Source organism: Dama dama, chromosome 8, assembly GCF_033118175.1.
Source record: "Dama dama isolate Ldn47 chromosome 8, ASM3311817v1, whole genome shotgun sequence".
Classification (NCBI taxonomy): domain Eukaryota; kingdom Metazoa; phylum Chordata; class Mammalia; order Artiodactyla; family Cervidae; genus Dama; species Dama dama.
In genome coordinates this window covers 28,026,598-28,048,465 of record NC_083688.1, presented here as the reverse complement: position 1 = coordinate 28,048,465, position 21,868 = coordinate 28,026,598, and the positions used below count along the sequence as shown (strand labels likewise).

General features: G+C 55.9%; 1 protein-coding gene and 1 long non-coding RNA gene across 2 annotated transcripts; one reads left to right on the top strand and one right to left on the bottom strand.

Annotated features, from left to right (window-relative positions):
* Nucleotides 1-695: 695 nt before the first annotated feature.
* Nucleotides 696-7,810, bottom strand: LOC133060860 (uncharacterized). The gene is made up of 4 exons (XR_009693856.1): nucleotides 7,649-7,810; nucleotides 6,547-6,631; nucleotides 2,524-2,584; nucleotides 696-1,286 (listed from the first exon to the last, which is right to left on the bottom strand). It is a non-coding gene; the product is annotated as an uncharacterized LOC133060860 (long non-coding RNA).
* WNT10A (Wnt family member 10A) lies at nucleotides 7,509-20,561 on the top strand. Its single transcript, XM_061148725.1, has 4 exons — nucleotides 7,509-7,746; nucleotides 8,788-9,050; nucleotides 16,345-16,724; nucleotides 19,456-20,561. The coding sequence occupies exons 1-4, from the start codon at nucleotides 7,634-7,636 to the stop codon at nucleotides 19,951-19,953; spliced, it is 1,254 nt and encodes a 417-aa protein (XP_061004708.1). The 5' UTR covers nucleotides 7,509-7,633; the 3' UTR covers nucleotides 19,954-20,561.
* Nucleotides 20,562-21,868: the final 1,307 nt, after the last annotated feature.

The window sequence follows — 21,868 nt, the reverse complement described above, 5'->3', positions numbered from 1 at the left end:
GCGGGGCTGCTGTGGGGACAGGCTCTGAAAGGAGTGATTAAAGGGAGATGGTTTTGATAGGATGAGCCTCTCAGGGGTCATCGCCTGGGTCCCCATCTGTCTTCCAGAACTGGGCTCTCCTGGTGGTGAAGAGTGCCAGATCCCGCCCTTGGCATTCTTCTTGTTCATGCTGGTACACATCTAGGGTCTGTATCTGCAAGCTGGGGGAGACCTGGGGTCCCCTTTAATGAGCAGACTGAGGGGATCTAGGGAAAGAGGACCAGAAGCCTCCGGTGGTATACTGAGTTCTCAGGTCAGCCCTTGTCCTAATTCAGGGTGGGGGGAGTTTATTTTCCTGTTTCTTGGGAATTTGAGGGTAGACTTATAGGGCCACCCAAACTCAAAAGTTAACTTTAAAAACGGTAGAATGTGATGAAAATGTCCTTAGTAACATCAGATTTTGTTGTCATCAAAACTAACTTCACCCCCACTAACACTGAAAAAACTTAGAATGGCATTTCCAATCAAACTTAGAGGGAGGGGAAGCAAAGCTGTCCCAAGGTTTCTCTTGGTATCCAACCACATTCCTGCCTTTCTGATTCCTCTTGGAAAGCTAATGGTGAGGGTAAAGGGACAGAGGAAGGGTTGGGGTTCTGGGTCTTCCAGAATTGAGGGTAAGGCCCTCATCTTTCTCCAGAGAGAATGGAAGAGGACATGGCCAAATGGCTGGGATTTGGAGCCCCCAATGTCCCCACAGTCCAAAAACCGCAGTGGAGAATGACTCTCCTATCAAGGTATGCAGAGCAAAGCATGAACATTAGATTCAGGCACTCTGGGTTGGAAACCAGTGCTGTTGCTTAGAAGTTTACAATATAGGCCATCTTAGTCCCAGTGCCTTTACCTATGCAATGGGAATATCATTGTTTCAGTTATCCATTGCTGCATAACAAACAATGCCAAAGTAATTATTCCTCATGATCCTTTAGGTCAGGAATTTGTCAGGACTCAGCTGGGTGGTTCTGCTCTTTGTGACAAGCTATTGGTTGTGGTCATCCACGTGACTGATTCTGCTGGTGGTTCTGCTGGGATGGACAGTCCAAAAGGCTTCACTCATGTATGTCCAGTGTCCCAGAGTTTCTCCAGTAGCCTCCTTCTCTCCATTTGACTAGCTTGGGCTTCCTTACAGCATGGTGGCTTCAGCATAAAGCTGGATTTCAAATTATACTGTGCCAAAGTTGAAGGCAGAGACTGCAAGTGTCTTCTTAGGGTCCAGCCTTGGAAGGTACCCAGCATCACTGTCATTCCCTCTTGGTTGACACAAGTCACAGAACCAGCCAAAATACAAGGGGAGAGAAAACAGACCACTTCTCAGTGTGCTGAGTGTGTGCTAAGTCACTTGGGTCGTGTCCGGTTCTTTGTGACCCTATGGACTGTAGCCTGCCAGGCTCCTCTGACTGTGGGATTCTCAGTAGGACAAGGGCAACTTGTTACACCCATCATAATCTATCCACACCCTCATATAATTTTGGGGAGGATTCTGTGAGATATGCAAAGCACTTAACATTTGATGTAATAATTTATGTCAAGTTTGTATTTAATAAATGGTAGTTACTGTGAGAAAGGGGATAGAGAGCTGATACTTTGCAGGCATTGGGCAGGTCTTGACTGCCAATGAAGATACCCAACTCAAACTAACTTAGGCCAAAGGGAATTAATGAGTGGATCTCACACCTGGAAATGGTTGGATGGCATCACTGATTCAATGGACATGAACTTGGGCAAATTCCAGGAGATAGTGAGGGACAGGGAGGCCTGAGTGCTGCAATCCATGGGGTCGCAAAGAGTTGGACATGACTTTGTGACTGAACAACAACAAAAATACCTGGAAAGTCCAGGTAAGTCTGAATTTAGGCATGGCTGAGCTCAGGGGCCCAAATGATTGATGTCACCTCTCGCTCACCCTGACTCCCAGGTCTATTGTTTCTACTTGTCTCTGTCTCTCTTTTCATACTGTCCTTATTTTCTCCTGCTGCAGACAGACTTCCTCTATATGGCAGCCTTATGTCTACATTCTTAGGCTCTTAGTGCCGCTGACCCATAAAAGATCAAAAAACAATGGAATTCCCAGCAGAAGTCCTAAGGAAGCTAGGATCAGGTCAACTTGACCCGCTTGCCTATCCTTGAACTAATAACAGTGCGGTGTGGGGTATGTGTGTGTGGGGGGGACTTCCCTGGCAGTCCTGTGGTTAAGACTCCATGTTCCCAATGCAAGGGGCATGGGTCGTCAGTGGGAACTAAGAACTCACATGCTGCATAGTGCAGGAAAAAAAAAAAAACTAGTGTCCAGGGAAATGTACCACCACGACTGGCATTGGTAGCCCCCCTAAAACCACAGGGAATTGGGGCACAGTGAGGAGAGAAGAGTTCTTCAAATGAAAGAGAGGGAAGGGGAACTCATCCTGGGTATGACAGACCCTTTACGTGGCTTCCCGGGCATCAGCCCTCCCCTGACAATACCCCTTACACACACCTGTGTGACCTCACCTGGTCCAGCCCTCGAAGATCACATCGGCACCCCAGAGTGATATGGAGAGGGAGAATCAGGCTGCAGCGAGAAGGAACAGATATTTGGGTTTTCTTTTCTTTTTCTTTTCCAATCTTCTTCCTCCTGTCTCCCTTAAGTCAAATACCTGGGCTTCAGGGAAGTATCATGGAGAATTCAGACTCAGAATCTCTTGAACTAAGGGGTTTGGCTAACTTACCAAGGCGGGAGAATGGAGCCAGCATCGTGGGCCCATGGAAGAAAAATGAAGCCCTGTACAGGATAGGGTTTTTATTCACATTTCTGCCTTCTCCAGGCACCAAAGAATGGATGCTTCTGAACAGTGATGTTGGAGAAGACTCCTTGCATTTGGACTGCAAGGAGATCAAACCAATTAATTCTAAAGGAAATCAACTCTGATTATTCATTGGAAGGACTGCTGCTGAAGCTGACGCTCCAATACTTTGGCCACTTGATGTGAAAAGCCTGCTCATTGGAAAAGACACTGATGCTGGGAAAGGCTGAAGGCAGGAGGAGAAGGGGACAACAGAGAATGAGATGGTTGGATGGCATCACCGACTCAATGGACATGAATTTGAGCAAGCTCTGGGAGACGCTGAAGGACAGGGAAGCCTGGCATGATGCAGTCCATGGGGTCGCAAAGAGTCAGAACAGACTGAGTGAATGAACAACTGCCTTCCCCGCTCCCCACCGACCCCCCCCCCCCCCACCCCCCAGTTCCCTGGCTGGGTGCAACACTTCCTGTTTAAAAAAAAGTCTCCTGCACTTTTCTCAGAGGCCACCAGAGGGTGCACAGAGCCCAGCTTCCCTATTAACACGGCCCACAGATAGGACCTGCAGGACATCTGGGGAACTCAAGAGTTGTCAGTAGGAGAGGGTAGGATGGAAAGGAAGTAAGGAGACCCACGGACAGCTGGGTCAAGCTGCTAGGGATCCAGACTGTCTGAGACCTCTGATGTAGGCTGACCCAGATGTAGGGCTGGGATGCCTGCCTCTGTCTCTACTGCCGGATTCTAGTGTGGGGTGGTGATGGTGGGGCAGTGATACAGGGTGTGGGATGCTGGATTTCCTCTTCTGTGATGCTAGGGAGGACAACTGAGGCAGTGGCAGAAACTGACACCATCCCTAGTAGGTTAAAAGGAATTCAGTGGAAGTAGCACGATCACAGTTGGGGGATAAAAGGCCTAGTTTGCCAGCTCGAGCTGGGCCAAGTCAGTTACCCTCTCTGAGCCTCAGTCTCCCCATTATGAAATGAGAGTGCCTGATAGCACATGGCAAGAGTGCTTGCAGTCTCTGAACGGGCACTCGTGTGTTAGCGTCCATCTTCTGTGACCAGTAGAGACTGGGAACTACATCAGGAGTCTGGGAACTGCCTTCTATGAAAGGTGAGAGTGGTGGCCCCGGGAGGCACCATTTTGACCATTATCCTGGTCCTCTTTAAGCTTGGAGGTGGCTCTGCATCGTTGCCCTGAGGACTGGGATGGGGGCTGGAAGCAGAGCTCAGAAATGCCTCAACACCATGACCACCCCACCTCCCCCGTCTTGCTCACCCAGCTGCCCAGCCTCAGGCACAGTCTGAGCCATCGAGGTCCCCTGCTGGCTGAGTGGTGGGGGACATGTGGAACTGGGGAGATGGGGGAAGAGCACAGAGGCCCTCCAGATGTGTGCGTGACCACATCAGGGAACGCCGGAACAAACAGGCAGAAGGGTGGGGAGGCCGGGAGGAAGGCCCAGGACTCAGGAAGCTCTTTCCCTCCCCTTCCGGACCTAACACATGGGTCTGGGAGACTGGAGTGGCCAGCTCTTCCCCCTTCCTTCCTTACCTTCCTGAGGGGGCCATGGTCCCTGAGGCCTGGACAAGAGGACGAAGAACTGCCTCATTGCTCTGGGGCTCCTTCCCTCCCTTCTTCACAAAGCTAACCTTCTCCAGCAGAGTATTAGGACTGAGCTTGGACTGGGCTCAGCTGGGGCGGTGGGGGTCCCACCTGTTCTCACCCTGGTGCCTCCCTGGCCCTCCCTTCCCCGCAACCTCCGAAGGAGCCGCCACAGCTGGAACCATTCTCTGGCGCTGCCTTTCATCCCTGGTCTCCCCCACCCCCAGTGGCCCCTGTAATTGTGGTCTCAGGCAGCGGCTGCGGGGGCTGGGGCTAGGCTGAGGGCCAGAGCCCAGGGCAGGGCCAGGGCGGGGCTTGGGGGCCGCTGATAGGGGCTTGCCCATGGCATGGGTCCTGTGGGGTTGGGGCTCCAGCAGCAGACACCCTTTCAGGGTTTCATTTTCACATATGTCAAGGCCATGGGCCCACATAGGTCCTCACTTCCTGGGGCTAGGGAGAAACACCCCAGATGGGGCACTCCTGGACCCTCATGACAGCAGGCTAGTGCCATGCTTGAGTGCCAGCAAGGCTTGGGCATTTTTTGCTTCCTGGAGTTTTCAAAGAAAGGGTCTTCTCCCTCTCCCTTACATTTCTGTATTTCATGAATAGTGGAGGGTAGGAGAGCAAAGAGATCAGTCTTCCTCTGATGAAGGCCAAAAAGGGGAGAAAAAAAATCAGTCACTAAACCAGGTCAGTGGCATTTCCCAAATGTGGTCCTCTTGAAAAGAACTTGAGACGTTGGATAGAACTGCAGACCCCCAGGTCTTGCCTCTGGAAAGGCTGATTCAGCTTCACAGAGCCCAGAATTGGAATTTCCCACAATGGCCTACCCCAGGGGAAACATACAATGCATCAAGTGTGGGAAATGCTAGTGTGAGTGCTAGATGTGGAGTAAGGAGGTCTGCAGCCTGGATTATGAACCCATTGCTTGATCCTTTCTGGGCCTCAGTTTCCCCAGCAGCCAATGGGAGTATGGCTCCCCAGTCTGGCTTGTCCCTGCTGGTGCTCTGTCCTACTCTGGGCTCACACCTCCTTCCTGGGTTGAGACTGGTTCTGCCCTGCCCCTCCCCAGACCCTTCCCAAACTTTAGACCCAAGCTGTCGCTCTTCCTGCAGCCTGGTAGGGGAGAGTCGGGAGGGCAGGGGGCGGCTGGGGTCAAACCCAGCTCTGGCTGACGCAGACTGCTTCCTGCCCCCGGCTGTTTCCCTGCTGTCCAGCCAGACTGCACCCCCCACTGCCCCACCCCCACCCCCAGCAGCCTCAAGCCCTTAATTCCTGACAGCTGCGGTGGCTCCCGGCAGAGATGGGGGAGAGGAGGAGGGAGATGCCGTCAGCCTGCTGTTGCTCAGGCCGCCCCCACCACCTGACAGTCTGGGGACAGGGAAGGCCCCACCCCTCTCATTCGATTCTCTGGAGGAGTGGGGGCGATTCCAGGAATGGGCCCCTTTTTGTTTCTGAGCCCAGAGGCTCTGGTTGTTTATCCTTAAGCCAGGAGGGGCTCTCTTCAGAGAGGGGGGCAGTGAGGTTGGGAGGGACACATAGGTATAGAGTGAGAGGCTTGTGCCCATTTTACAGAGGGGGATGTCAAGGCCACAGTGGGCATAGGTTTTGCTATCAGGGCACAGGTTAGAGCCAGAAACAGAAGCTGGAGCCTCTGTCCCCACCTCTCTGGCTTTCGGGCCCTTTACCCAGATCCGGTACACTCATCCTGCCAGGCGAGCCTACTGTTCAGCTGGGATACGAGGACAGAAAGGGATCCCAGAGAGGAGTGGCCCTGAGCCAGGAAGCTGGTGTTTGGGAGCTCCCAGAGGACCAACAGGCAGGGCCAAGGTGAGACCTGGGGTATCTACAGGCTGGGCATGGGGAAGGAGGACTCACTGTTTGGACTGCTGCTGCTATGCTCAAGTGGGCTTTGATCCAGCTCTTCCATTATCTTGCTGGGTGACCTTGAGTAAGTCATGACCCTCTCTGAGCCTCAGTATTTTCTTATGAAATAAAAGGGGATGAAATAAGATGACCTCAAAGCACACTTTTAGGATTAAAAGGCTGTCTAATCCCTCCTCTTAGGGTATGCCACCCCTGGATGCTCTGCTCCCAGACAAGCATCCACTGGCGTCCCAGGACTTTTACCTTCACTGGCTCATTGATGAGATGAGGTGGGTCTCATTAACCTCATTTCACTGAGGCAGAGGGTGGCTTGGTGTCCAGGAGGCACCTGTTGAAGGTCGCACAGCCAACAAGAGAGAGATGGGGCGGGGGACAGGGGGAGGCTGCCAACCCCCTCTGCAGGACCCCACACCTGCCTCAGCAGCCAAGCCTGGGAAGTCCCTCCTGAGGTGGGGGAGGCGAACAGAGGGCCAGCCCCTCCCAGTCCCTGCAGGTGTGTATATGCGGCAGGGGGTAGGGGGAGGTGGGGGGGGGATGGCTTCCCAGCAGCTGCGGCTCAGCCGGGCGCACACACCTCACAGTAACACACACCTTCCCACACAAACCAGCCAGCCGGCTCACTGGCACCGCCCTGGGCCTGATCGCGCAGACCCCAACACCTCTTCTCCCCGCCCCTCCCCGCACGGTCTGCACCGCGGCTCCCACCCCAATGCTGAGCAGACACAGTGGCCTCGGGAGGAGTACACGCCTCTGCCCCCCTCCCCCGTCGTCGTGACGTCACGTGGGGTAGAGCCCTGAAACACGGGGGTTGGGGGGAGGAAAGGGGAGGCGGCCGAGCTCCCCGAGCCGGGACAGTCACTCACTCTTTTGGGCGGTGGGGCCGGGCACAGACAGCGCCGCCCCCCCACAACTCCCCCCACCCCGCCGCCCGCCTCGCAAGCCCTAGGAAGCTCAGGCTCACCGCGCTGTGCTCGGGGGCTCCCCGGCACCCCAGCCTCTCTTCCCTAGCCCACAGCACCTCCGGGCCCCCCTTACACTCAAGAGGCACCAGGAGTTGTTGCAGGGGGGCCTCGGGAAATTCCCCAAACCCCTGTGCCAGGAGGTGCCCGGTGCGCCCGCCCGCCGCCCCCCCCCCCCGAGGGCGGTGCCCGGGGGCGCTGCCCCATGGAGCAGGGAGGCGGGCACCGTCTGCTTTGGGAGCCGTGACCCGAGTCGGAGCTGTGTGTCGCAGCCGCCCCGACCCCCCGCGGATCATGCGCCGTCGCCCCTGGCTCGCCGGTCCCACCGGGCTGTGAGCCCCCCACTCCTGGCCCATCACGGCCTGCGCGCGATGGGCAGCACTCACCCTTGCCCCTGGCTGCGGCTCCGACCTCGGCCCCAGCCGCGGCCCGCGCTCTGTGCTCTCCTCTTCTTCCTACTGCTGCTGGCTGCCTCCGTGCCCAGGTGAGCCCTCACCTTATGCCCCGCCCTCCTGGAGAGCTGGGACCCCCAGCCACCCGGGCCTCTGCGCGCCTGCTGGGGCAGGGGACCCTGAAAGGAGGGAGGGATGGTGTCACAGGAAAGTGTTGATGACCAATGAAAAGAGTACTCTCACAGGAGGGGGTTGAACTGGTGACAGAATAAGGGCAAGCCAGGGAGACAGGGCAGTGCCCAGAAGAGTGATGGCTACTAGAGGGGGAAGTGTGTTTAGGGGGCAGCAAGTGCCAACGTGGAGTCCCTGCTATGCTGGGGGTACATACCTCGCCCCAGGAGTAAGCTCAAATTGCCGATCTTTACCTTGGAGATTGTCCCTAGGCAGAGGCAGAGGGTGGGAGCCCAAAGGGGGTCGCCCAGGTGAGGTCAATGAGAGATGGCAGCTAAAGTGTCCTTAGGGTGCATATGCATGTGTGTGTGTGCGTGTCTTTCTGTCTGTGGTCAAGTGAGCCCAGCAAGCTGAGTTGTAAACAGCAGTCTGTGTGTGCACATGTGTGGATATGAGGGCTCATGGATCAATGTATGTTCAGATGAACGTGTGTGAACTTGTGAGTGTCCGTGTGTATGTGTATAACTATGTCTGAGGAAGTGTGCATGTGGTAAGTGTTCCTGCATCTGTGTGTCCACTTCAATGTGTGCACAAGTGTGTCTGCATGTATGTGACTGTCTGAAGCATGCCGTTGGGAGTGGTCTCCCGGAGAACGCTGCGCTTGAGCGCATCAGTGCCTCGGGATGTACTTATGAAATACTGTGTGCGCAGGCATACCGGATGTGTGCGCATTTGCACATGTTAATCAGTATGGGTGTGCAGCCCAGTGGGCTGTCTTGGAGGGGAGGATGGTGAGAAGGTCAAGAAAAGGAGAGTGCTTTGGGGGTATGCTGATGGGCTCAACCCTGGAAAGCAGGGGTTGGAACAGATGGATTATGGCCTTTGGGACAGAGTGTGTATAGTTAGATGGGGCCCTCCTAGCCCCCAAAACATTCACCCACCCCAACCCCACCTGCCTGCAGGTCTGCACCCAACGATATCCTGGGCCTCCGCCTCCCCCAGGAGCCCGTGCTCAACGCCAACACGGTGTGCCTGACATTGCCAGGCTTGAGCAAGCGGCAGATGGAGGTGTGTGTGCGCCACCCTGACGTGGCTGCTTCAGCCATCCAGGGCATCCAGATCGCCATCCATGAGTGCCAGCACCAGTTTCGGGATCAGCGTTGGAACTGCTCTAGTCTTGAGACTCGAAACAAGATCCCTTATGAGAGTCCCATCTTCAGCAGAGGTAGCTGCCCCTCACCCTCACCCTTGTCCTGCCCACCCCATTCAGCACCCCCACTCCAGAGGTGATCTGCCAGCTGTCCCCTAACCCACTCCCTCAAGCTGGCAAGCTCCCCAGGTGCTCATCTCTTAGCCATGTTGCTCTCCTCCTGCCTCTTTCTGCTCTGGGCAAGTCCATGGTTGGAGGGTGGGGGGTGGGCAGTCTGATAAATGGGGCAGATGTGACTCCAGGCTGGGCTGTGTGGGATGCAGGTGGCAGGTTTCATCCCTGAGAACTGAACTCCTGGGTTATCCTGCCCTGAGATGGACTCTGCATATCTCAGGCCCAGGAAATAACCATATCTGTCATCTGCCTCAATTTAACCTGTACCCAACTAGTAAATAGCATTTAGGATGGAGGGCCTGTGATGAACTACCCAGAATCCACACGAAGAGGGGTCAGGGACCTTTGCCCAACAGTGTAGGTGAGGGAAGCCTAAGTAGGTAAAACTGTACTTCGCAGAAGCCTTTCCCAGCAGGGAAAACCACCAGCCTCCCTATCATCCTTGCTGCCCCTGCAAACCCTCTCTGAATCAGAGGCACTGGGTGTGTGCCTGTCTTCTGCCCAATAGGCTTCACTTACGGTTCTGCCTATCCCTTTTCCCCTCATGGCTGGGAGAAGCTGCAACCTACTATCTGTCCCCCTCCCTGGACTTTTGGGTGACCCACCCGGACAATCCCTAGAGTGGCTTGGGCTGGAGATGGCAGGTGCTTTCCTCATCAGTTCCCCTCACACCCACCTCCAGCCCTGGTATCTTAAGCTTTGATTCAGGTCTTTGAGAAAAGATGGGGGTCTTGCCTCCTGGATGGACCTAACTGTGTCTATCTCTCTTCCGCGCAACTACTCAGGTGGGACAGCGTGGGGACCTGACTCCTTGGGACTTGTACAATTCTCAGGTGACAGGAGAGGAGGCCAGGTACCCCTGTACTGGGTGGCTTTTGGGCCCACGGGCTTTGGGGAGAGTCAGTAATGTACCCTAAATTCAGAAAGAACTGAGTCAGGGGCATTCCCTGTCCACCAGGACCCCTCCGCGCATCCCCAGAGCCCCCAAGTCAGGGGCCACCCCAGCCTCCCCCAGCCCGGCCCCTGGCCGCCCGCCCCGCCCCCGCGCGCTCTCCCCGCTCCCTCCCCCGCGCGCCCGGGGCGCTGTTTCTCCCCGGCCGAGCCCAGCCCGACGCGTGTGGCGGCATGCAGCCGCGAACTAATCCCCGCGGGCCGCGGCAGACGGCTCCCGGCCCCAGCCGCGCGCCTCTCAAAGAGGGCGACCCCCCCACCCACCCCGTCCCCGCGCTCCCGCCCCGCCCGCCCCGCCGCCCCCGAGCCCCTCCAGCCGTCTGCCGGGAGAGGATGCCCGCGACCCGCGGCCGATCGGCTGGCCCGATCCGGCCGGGGGCCCCGCCCTGGCCGCCCCCGCTGCCGCCTGGCTCACGGACACGAAGTGACAGGCCCCTGCATCTCTCCTGCCCCGGCCGGGCTGGGCCGGCGCTCCCCACTGCCGCGCGCCCGAACCCACTCCGAGATTCTGGGTCACCCGCGCTCCCCGAAGTCCGGTTCTCGCCAGCGTTGGGCCCCGAGTTTGCTCCGGGTTCCGCTCGCTGAGGACTCGGGCACCGCTGTCTCTTCGGGGGAGGCGAGGCTAGCTCTTCGCCCCTCTTCCCGGGGCCTCCGTGTCCCCTCTTTCCCTCTGGTCCTCCTGCCCCCTCTAGACCGAGTGAACCCAGGCGCCCCGACTGCTTCGACCGGGGGAGGCCCGTTCGGGCTGGTGGAGGACACGGGGGCTTTGCAGCTTGGGGGAGAGTTCGGAGCGGTGGAACCCCGCGGGGTTGGCGCTGTGCCAGGCGCTCCCGGGTTCACCTGCAGTTTAATAAGCGGGAGGTGAGCTGGGGGGACGGGTAGGGGGGGAGGTGAGGTGTGGAGGGGGGAGACTTGCCGGGGCTAGCCGGCGCGGGGCGGCGCCCAGCGCTGGGAGGGGGCGGGACAGCGCGGCTCCTCGACTCCTGCAGGGAGGCTGGACTCCTGCCTTTGGCCTCAGAACTCCGGCCTACCTTTGCGGCTTCTGCCTCTCCCTGCGCCCCCACCTCCCCCTTGCAACACCTCATTTCTACCTCTCCATCCTCCTCGGAGGATGGCCTCCTCAGAGGGCTTCTGGAAAGAAATGTCCACCCCCCACCCCTCTGCTCACCTCCCAGGGCCACCATTGCGCTGCTCACTCACTCCACACTCTTGTGGGACCATTTTCTTGGCCCATCACTTCAAGGACTAGCTAAATTTGAATCCCATGGGCCAGTCTTGGCGGTAAGGAGCCCCTGGACTGGATTCTTCCCCCAGTCTCCCTTCTTTTCAAGTCACAGATTGTCCATGAGGAGATCAGGTGACCCCAGTTTCCCCATATGGAATATCAGTATGGTGACCCCTCTTCTGACCCAGACTGCCAGTGGAGTTCTTTTAAAGGTGCACTTGGGCTTCCCACGTGGCTCAGTGGGTAAAGAACCCACCTGCCAATGCAAGAGACATAAGAGACGTCAGTTTGATCCCTGGGTGGGGAAGATCCCCTGGAGGAGGGCATGGCAACCTACTCCAGTATTCTTGCCTGGAGAATCCCCATGGACAGAGGAGCCTGGTGGGTTACAGGCCACGGAGTTGCAAAGAGTCAGACAGAAGTGACTTAGCATGCACATGCATGCCGCCATGTTTAAAATTCAGAGACTGCTTCCAGGAGGTGGTCCCCCAGGTCTTCCACCTGAGTACTGTCACTGTCATCTAATTGTCCTGACACTTTCCCTGCAATGGGTTGACTGAAGGGATGGAGTTCTCATGTAGGAGGTAGAGGGAAGGGTGTTTGAGCACCTGGGATGGGTGCTAGGGAAGCAGGACACACAATAGGGCTTTCTCTAACCAAGGAGAGGGAGGTGGGGCTGCTGGAACCTGAGAGTTGGTAGGCAGGGAGAGTGGGGACTAGAGTCCTAAATAAACTGTGAGAGGACCACCCCCATCTCAGAGGCAGCTGTGACCCAAGGATCCTGATATCCCCAGCTTTCAGTTCTGAGGACTCACACGGTTGGTGCTTGGGTGGGTGAGATGCTGGACAAACATTGGCTAGAAGGGGCTCTTTATTATGTGGATTAAAGAACTCCATCTCTTACTCAGGATGCAGGGACCAGAGGGAGATTTGAGAAAGGGGCTGTTTAGAGCTGGACTTGGGCACTGGAGTTAGAGGGGATGAGAGGACAGGGACAGATGTGGTGGAGAGAGTAGATTCATGCAGCAGGTCCTGGAGCACTGGCACAGTTTGGGTACTGCCCTCCCTAAGGCCCAGACTCATTCAGAATGGATGGAAAGAGGGGGCGTGAGGCTCTGCAGTAAGCCAGGCTCCCAGCCCAGGAGAAGCCAGCAATTTGAGAGTCTAGCCTCTGCTCTCCAAGGCCCTGGCTCTTTGTCTCCCACCTCCCTTTTACATTTACCCTCAGGGAGTCTTGTTTTTATGTGTGGGCTTGGGATATGTGATGGTACTCACATGGGGAGACTGAGGCACAGGCAATCATATCCTAATGATTATCCTAACCATAATCGTAATCATATCCTAACAGGATCACCTAAAGTCCTGTTATTCTTGTTTGTTTAGTCACTAAGTTGAGTGCGACTCTTTGGCAACCTCTTGGACTGTAACCCACCAGGTTCCTCTGTCCGTGGGGTTTCCCAGGCAAGAATAATGGAGCACGTTGCCATTCCCTTCTCCGGAAGGAGACCTTCCCAACCCAGGGATCAAACAAATTACCCAAAACATATTAAGTACTTGCTGTGTGCTGATCACTGTTCTGAAGCACTTTACCTGTACTGTAGGATCTTCAAACAAACCACATGCACTAGGTTCTATCATTATCCTCCTTTTATAAATGAAGCTTAGAGAGGTTGGGTAACTTGCTATTAGTCACACAGCTTGTACAAGAGCTGCAGAGCCAGGACTCAAGTGTAGGCTAGCTGTTCTTAGAGATTGCACTCAACCCCCTGCATACTGCCTCCCAAGCTGCAAGGCCACCATGATCTCCTACCTGGTGCCCAGAGGTGAACTGGTACAATGGAGAAGTAATCCAAAAAATGGAACTGACATGCACACATGTACACACGCACTCTCACACACCAGCACCTACCCGTAGTTGTGAAGACGTGACACTACATTCAGTGTCACTCCTAAGTGTTCCCACATATACGCAACCCTCTCTCTCCCAGGCCAGGAACATGAACACGCACAGATTATTTGCACACAGATTATTTGTGTGGAGGGAATGGAGACCAGACTTCTCCACCTCTCCTCCCTCTTTGACTTGAATGGGCAGGTCCCAAGCTTCTCTAAACCTTCCTAGTTCCCACTGGCTCCTGAGTCCTCTCTCCTCCACACTTCCCTGCCCTCCAAACCTCCTCCCCCAGCCCCTTCCTGGCCGTTGGCTGCGTCCTGTGCAGCAGCTGACTCCAGTTAGATGCTGGCAGTCCCTGTCCCAGATCAAAGGCAGGGCGGCTAATTGTGCGTCTTAACGAGCCCCCACCCCCCAGTGCTCCGGGCAGCCCAGCTGGCCAAGGCCCCACCCCTCTCCCCCTCCAGCTGGCCAGCTGGCACTGTGCCTGCGTCTGCCCCAGACAGTTGGGGCCAGGACCGAAACTGGGGCCCAGAATGGGAGCTGGGGGCAGACCCAATGGGCTGGCCTTCTCTGAATGCTTGGAGCAGAGGGTGACCACACAAGCCTTGCCTGGTCACTCCTACACGTGGCTGTGAGAGGTGCCAGAGGCCATGGGATGGTGTCTTTAGCTGCCCAGGGTAGGTAGGGGTGTTCTTTGTAGGCTGTGGGCTACATTTCTCCAGACTCCTCTAGGCCTGCCCTTGAATGTAATGGAGCCTGAAAGATGGTGGTTGGGTTGGCCCAGCACATCTCCTGGGGCCAGCAACTTGCTCTTTCCTGATGTTATGCATAGACAGAGGACTGGGAACTGTACTATCTGGGTTTCTTACTCAGCAGCAAGTCTTCTCCAGAGCAAATGTCCTTCAGTAGAAAGTGGCCAGGCCTGGGAGCTGGGAGAGCTGGGGCTGGGCCCAGCTACATTAGCCCTCTTTTGTGTGTAAGTGTGTGTGTGTGTAAGTGTGTGTGTGTGTGTGTGTGTGTGTGTGTGTGTTGGGAGGGGTGCTTTCTGGGCTGCCTCCGGTGGTCTATATATGGCCATTTGTCCTAGAAGCAGGCTGATGACTCCCCAACCCCAAGCAATAAGTGCTCAGGGTCCCACAGATAAAAGGCAAGGGATAAATACAGGGTGTGTGCCTCAGCTAGAGTCTGCCTTTCTTTCCCTTGGGCCCCACCTCCCAGGGCATTGTCTACTCCTCTGCAACTCCCACCAGTTCCCAGAGCCCCCTCTGAGGGCTCCTGCCTATTCTCTGTTCCTTCCTGTTTCCTCAGAGCTGGGTTTTTCTTAGAAAAGGTCCTGAGATGTCATCGGCTGGAATGAGAAGCTAAAGAGGGACCATCTGCTTTATGGGCTTCTGGTGACCCAAGCGATTTGTTCTAGAGTGGGCCATGGGCTGCAGAGCTCCGAGCCTGGCTGGGGAAACAAGAAAGGGCAACAGCCTGAAACTGCAGCAGCGGTGGGTGAAGTCAGACAGCAGGAAGGAACTTCACAATAATATCAAGTGTTTACATAGTCCTTACTAAGAGTAAGGTATTATCCTAAGCAATTTAAATTTCTTAACTCAGTTCTTGGAACAACAATGAGACAGATGTTTTACAGATGAGAAAATTGAGGCACAGAGAGGTCAAGTCACTTGGCCAAGGTCACATAGCTATTACCAGCTAGTAAGTGGAAGAGCCAAGATTGAAACCCAGGCAGTCTGGCTCCAGAGTTCATATTCTTTTACACATCTTGTTTTCTGTTTTTGTTTTTTTGCCAGGCAGGGAGAGGGGGACAGGGCCCTGTGATGCAGAGGGTGAGCATTAGGGGCTGGACTGGGTTAAGGTCTCTGTCCAGTCCTGATTGGCTCTCTGGGGTCAGTGAGGCCTCCAAGTCTTCTCAGTCTTGATGCTGAGGTAGTAGGATCCGGAGTTTTTTCTTCTGAATCTCTGGCCTCTCCTAAGCCATCAGCTCCTAGCCGAGTTCTGGCTTCCCCACAGGTATCTATGGCTCAGCCGAATCTCCTGCTCATGTGGGAGCTGTTATTGCCCTTGGTTTCTCCCACTGCTCACACTCTCTCGGGTTCAGAAGCTGGTCAGAGACCTGCCCTTAGCCGGTCCTTTCTCAGATGCAGAATAAGATCCTGCTTGCAGGTCCAGAAGCCCAACCCTCCTCTGCAAGTAGGCCTCCCCCTGCCACAGACCCAGAGGATGGCTCAAGCTGGGAATGTCAAGGAGGAGGAGCAGTGTAGACAAGTCCTGGGCTCCTGAGAGTCACCCATCTGGGAAGCTTTGCACCCCTGAGCATCTCATGAAGGCATCTACCTTAGCTAACTGTTCCTTCTCAGTGTTCAACATGACTATACTCTTAACCCCGAGTCAGCAGGGGGCTCACTCCTAGCATCCTTGAGACAACCTCTTCAGCTGACCTGAACAAACCATAGGCAGGGTGGCTGGGCAATGCCCTTCTCTGAGCAGACTTTCTGGGATGTCATGTGGACAGGGAAGGGGGAAATTCCACTGGCTTTTTTCCCTTCCTCTGGTACCTGGCCATCAGAGGGTGTTCTGTGATGTGCCCAAAGGGGTGGCTGCAGTCAGGATATCTTGGGGCTGGGAACCTTAGGAGGACACCATCTCCTCTTACTTACCCTTCTGCCCATTACCATCCCCTGGGGCCCAGAAATCCATCATTGGTAATTTATTTAAGTTAAAATTTGCCTTCTTTCTGCAGGCTTATCTTAAAATTGCAAATATTGCATGAGAGGTAATAACTTAAGTCTTTGATGGTGAAAAAAAAATGTTTACTAGATAGTGTCTGTCCAACGGGAGAGCTGTAGACACAAATCCGACTCTGAGCTTGCTAAGGGTGAAGGGAAAGGAGTTCAAAAAGGAGGGCTGTGGGGAGACTTCCCCCATTCCATCCCCCGTGCAGAACTTCCGGAGGCGTTATTTCTGCCCCTCTCTGAGTCTATGTCCTTGTACCAGATCCCTCCCCCGCCGAACACTGGGCCTCTGCTTCCCCTCGGTGCGGTGAGAAGGCTGGGTGAGGAGGGCAGAGGGATGGGATGTGAAGGCCACTCAAAGGCCGTTTCCCGCATTTCTACGCCCAGGTTTCCGAGAGAGTGCCTTCGCCTACGCCATCTCGGCAGCCGGCGTGGTGCACGCGGTATCCAATGCCTGCGCCTTGGGCAAACTGAGGGCCTGCGGCTGCGACGCGTCCCGGCGCGGCGACGAGGAGGCCTTCCGTCGGAAGTTGCACCGCCTGCAGCTGGAAGCGCTGCAGCGCGGCAAGGGCCTGAGCCACGGAGTTCCCGAGCACCCTGCCCTGCCTCCTGCCAGCCCCGGCCTGCAGGACTCCTGGGAGTGGGGCGGCTGCAGCCCTGACGTGGGTTTTGGAGAGCGTTTCTCTAAAGACTTTCTGGACTCCCGGGAACCTCACAGAGACATCCATGCGCGCATGAGGCTCCACAACAACCGAGTAGGGAGGCAGGTGAGCGCCCCACCCCGCTGGGCCGGCTCAGACCCCTCTGCCTAGGGCCCCTCCCCTCCCCCGGGCTCATCTCTCCTCTGGAGACCTTATCACTGTCCCTAACTCAACAACTTATCGTTGTGTGTGCTTAATCTCTCAGTCCTGTCCGACTCTTTGCAACCCCATGGACTGTAGCCCTCCAGGCTCCTCTGTCCATGGGGATTCTCCAGGCAGGAATACTGGAGTGGGTTGCTATGCCCTCCTCCAGGGGATCTTCCCAACCCAGGTCTCCTACAGCAGATTCTTTACTTTCTGAGCCACTGGGGAAGCCCCAACTTATCATTGCCCCCTCCTAATTTGGTCATCAAATGTGTGTCAGCTAGCTACTGTGTGCCAAGCACCAGACTAGGCCTGGGGCTATGAGGACAAAACAGCCTCTGACCTGGAAGAGCTTCCTCTCTGCTGAGCAGCCTGATCCTCCCAGTTCCTGCTGTGAGCAGAGGGGAGAGCTCTGGGTTGCAGTCAGGACCTCCAAGTCTAGGCCTAGCTCTGCCACTCAGTCTCCTCCCCTATAAAGTGAGAAGGTTGAACTGGATGATCCATCCGTAAGACTCCCTAGTGCGAATGTTCCTTGATTCTGTTTCCCTATGCTTAGACACCCCTCCTCTCCCAGGCTTTCTGTGCATAACAAGAAATTCCTGGAAAGGGAGATTCCCTGGGGCCACAGTGGTACTGTGTTATGTTCTCATCCTCCTTTCTCTGCACCCCCTGCCACCTCCAATATTCATATTCCCTGAAAGGGTCATTCATTTTAAAGGGGGCTCCCCCCTTTAAGAAGAAGAGGAGGAGGAGGAGGAGAATGGGGAAGAGAAGGAAATCGAGGAAGAGAAAGGAGAAGAGGGGGAGGAGGAAGAAGGGGAGGAGGATGAAGGAGAGGAGAGGGAGGAAGGGAGGGGGAGGAGGAGAGGGAGAGGACAGAAAGGATGAAACAAAGGGAGACGTGGAGGAAAGAAAGAAGGGAAAGTAATAGCACACATTCGATTTATTGAGTCCTTTCTCTGTGTTAGGCATTGTTCTGGAGCATTTTACTGCATATTTGCGTATTTCACTTACACCTACCTATGAAGGTTCTATTATTCACCTCATGTTCAGATATGGAAAGTGAGGTACAAATAGACTAAGAAGCTTGGCTAAGGTGATGCAAATAGTGAGAAAGTGGCAGAGGCAGGATTCACCTCCAAGCAGTTGAGCCCTGAACGCTTTTGTTCTATAGTGTAGTCTACATGAAGATGCCTCCCTAGCCCTTGTGGTAGCTCAGCACCCTCTTTTCTTGGCTACTCAGCCCCCTGTCCCTTCTCTCGGCCCCGCCCCTTCTGCTCAGGCCTTGTGTCTGACTTCCCCTCACTCTGGCTGGCACTTTCTCCGTCTCACTCCCCTTTCTCCTGGCTTCTCAGCCCAGGCCGGTTCACCTCCTTCTTCCACAAAGACTGGAGCTGATTCAGCTCTCCCATCATGACTGAGAGGTGAGGTAAACTGAGGCATATCCACCCTCAGGTCACATCCAGCTCCCACCCGGTTCTGCCCTGTTCGTGCAGCTCTTTTCCCAAGCTTCCATTACTACCTCAGCCCATACCAGCAGTGCCTCCTCCTCCTTGTTAAACTGGTTAATTAATGGCTGCTGCCTGTGGGAAGCAGATGTTCTGGAGCTGTTGGCCTGGGGAGGCACTGGGCTGCTTTCCACGTGGTGTTGACACCACAGGCTGCGCATACAAGCTGCAGAGCCTTTTAAGACTTGGAGGAATGGGGTCCCTCTCTTATGGCCCTATTTCCCGGGTTTGAGGGCCCTGATCATTGCTTTGTGTTTTTGGAGTGGAGCAGGGGGAGGGGCATGTGGCCAGTTTCCTCTAGGGTCTCTGGTGAGGATAACATGAAGGGGCTCTTTGGGAGGAGACTCAGGAGAGCAGGCTAAGGGCTGGACAAGAAGTGGGTAGGTTGTATTACAGTAACTACCTCCCTTGGAAGCCCAGGAGCCTCTCTCCACTTTCATTACCCTGGGGGTCTGGCTCTTTGCGTTCCCTTTGGTTCTGTATTCAGGTTGAGCCTTTGGCTCCTGTTGATGCTGTTTCCTAGGAGGAATGGTGGCACTCAGTGCTGGGCAGAATAAGCCCCAGCCTGTATGATGGGGAGGAGGGGAAGGGGAATCTCTCCAGGCCCTGGCCCTCCCCTTAGGCTCCTTGCAAAGTGCTACAGGGCCCAGAGGAAGAAAGGGGCTTTCTCAGACTCCCCACAGTCTCTGCTCACTGGAGTGAGGCCAGAGGCTTTGGGCTGGGAGCTAGTGGGGCCAGCACGCCCCTGCTCCTGGTCCCCACCTGAGGGTTAGAAGAAGAGGGAATTTCCCTGAGGATCTGGGATCCCCCTCAGGAAGCAAGAGCCTCCAGCCCCAAGGGCCCCCTGCAGCTGCTGGGAAAGGCGGTGGGAGAGGAGGGGTGCAGGAAGGAGGGAATTCCCCTGGGGTCTGACGGGGTGGGAGGTGGAAGACAGAACAGCAGAAGAGTAGGCAGAACTCTTGTCCTGATTGCCTGGTTGAGAAGCTGTGCCACCCACCCACCGGCTTCGGGCCTCAGCCTTTGCCTCTGTTCAATGGGAGTTGGTTTGCAAAGCCTCTGAGATTCTCCCAGGCCAAGGTCTGCGTGGGGAGGAGGGCAGTGGGGCCGGCCGCGGGCGTCACCCTTCCCCGTGCCTCCCTCTGCAGGCGGTGATGGAGAACATGCGGCGGAAGTGCAAGTGCCACGGCACGTCAGGCAGCTGCCAGCTCAAGACTTGCTGGCAGGTGACGCCCGAGTTCCGCGCGGTGGGGGCGCTGCTGCGCAGCCGCTTCCACCGCGCCACGCTCATCCGGCCGCACAACCGCAACAGCGGACAGCTGGAGCCCGGTCCCGCGGGGGCACCCTCGCCCGCCCCGGGCCTTCCAGGGCCACGGCGCCGCGCCAGCCCCGCCGACCTGGTCTACTTCGAGAAGTCGCCGGACTTCTGCGAGCGGGAGCCGCGCCTGGACTCGGCGGGCACCGTGGGCCGCCTGTGCAACAAGAGCAGTGCGGGCCCCGACGGCTGCGGCAGCATGTGCTGTGGCCGCGGCCACAACATCCTTCGGCAGACGCGCAGTGAGCGCTGTCACTGCCGCTTCCACTGGTGCTGCTTCGTGGTCTGCGAGGAGTGCCGCATCACGGAGTGGGTCAGCGTCTGCAAGTGAGCCGACGGCTCTCCTCCCTCAGGCTGGCCCTCTGTGGCCTGCCGTCTTGGCCGAGCATCACCTTTGGTTCCTGAGAGTGGAGGCTGGACCACAAGATTTTATAGGAACCTCCCAGCTCTGAGGTCATCAAGACTTCAATCTCGGGACAGTTCAGGCTTGCTTGGACCTCCCCCACTCACTTCTGTGGGCTCCAGGACCGATTTCCCTTCCCAGATCTCTGCCCCAAGCTCAGACAGCTCCGTTGGGGTGGGGGTTGCCCCACACTTTAGGGCAGTGTCTCTGGGCTTGCCTCCTTTTATCTCCTCACCCCTTCCCCTGGAGTGGGAGGAAACCAATGGAAGCTGGTGGGTAGGGGGAGGAGGAGTACAAAGAAGAAATGGACATCACTGAGCTGAAGTGTTTCCGCAGAGGCCTCAGAGGTTCTCCTCCACAAGCCCCTGCCCCTCCTCGTTCATTTAACAAATATTTATTTTGCACTCTTTGTGGCCTGGCACTCTGTGGGGATGAGAGGTGCTGGGGATACAGATGTGAATAAGAGACACAGCACCTACCCTCTTGGAGTTTACATTCTGGCTGGGGAAGATGGGCAATAAACAAGAAAATGCACAAGCAAGGGCATTTCAGACAATGCTGTGTGATGTGAAGAAAATAAAGCAAGGTGCTAGATGTAGAGTGATTTGTGGGGAGTGGGGCCCCTTTAGATAAAGCGGCTGGTTGGAGAGAACTGCACGCTGAGACCTCATGATGAGGAGAGCTGTGCTAAAATATTTGTGTAAGATGTGTTTGCTAAGTCGTTTCAGTTGTGTCTGACTCTTTGTGAGTCCATGGGCTATATGTTGCCTGCCAGGCTCCTCTGTCCATGAGGATTCTCCAGGCAAGAATACTGGTGTGGGTTGGTGTGGGTGTGGGTTGCCATGCCCTCCTCCAGGGGATCTTCCCAACCCAGGGATCGAACCCACATCCCCCACATTGCAGGCAGATTCTTTACTATCTGAGCCACCAGGGAAGCCCAAGAATACTGGGGAATCCAGGGGAACTTCCCAACCCAGGAATCGAACTGGAATCTCCTGCATTGTAGGCAGATTCTTTACCAGCTGAGCTACAAGGGAAGCCAGAGCCATGCACAAATTGAGGGTTAAGGGCTTTCCAGGCAGAGGCCATGTGAATGCAAAGGCTCTGAGGTCAGAAAGATCTCAGAAGGAACAGCAAAGAGACCAGTGTGATTGGAGGGAAGAAATCAAAGGACAGATGTCGGAAAGGAGCAGCCCAGGTGGGGGTAGGAGGATGGGCACATGATGTGTCCTTCCAGGCCAAGGTAAGGAGTTGGGATTTTATGTAAGAGAAATGGGAACCTTCAGAGGGTCTGAGGCAGGCAAGTGTCCTGGTCTGATTCCCACATAGATTGCTGTCTGGGGAACTGAATGACTGGGGACAAGTTGACAGCAGGGGGCCAGGTAGGAGAGACAACCAGAGATAAGGCCTGGATTAGATGGAAGGTGGTGGGGAAGTTGGCAAGGGGCCAGATCAGGAGCCCTGGAGGCCAGAGCTCTAGCTGTCCACCTTATGCCTGAGCCCTCTGCCACAAGCCAGGACGAGTGTTGGCCAGCAGCACCCGTCAGCAGAGACAGGAGGCACTCTGAGAGCAGTAATCCTGGGCAAGACCCAGCTCAACCCAGCCAGCCCAGCGCCCCGGGGAGCAGGTGGGGCTAGGAGGTGCGGCCGGGGAGAAGGGTGGCGGGGGAGGGCCAGGAGACTCACTGTCTGGATTCTGGTCTCTCTGAGTCCAGGTAGGGGAGGCAGGGTGTGTAAGTAAGGCTGGGGGTGGGGGACATCCTTTCTGGGCCTCCTGTGCCCCCAGATCCCCAGTTTTGGGGTACCCCTTGGCAGGTCAGTTGGCCTCCCGTCTAGACCCTCA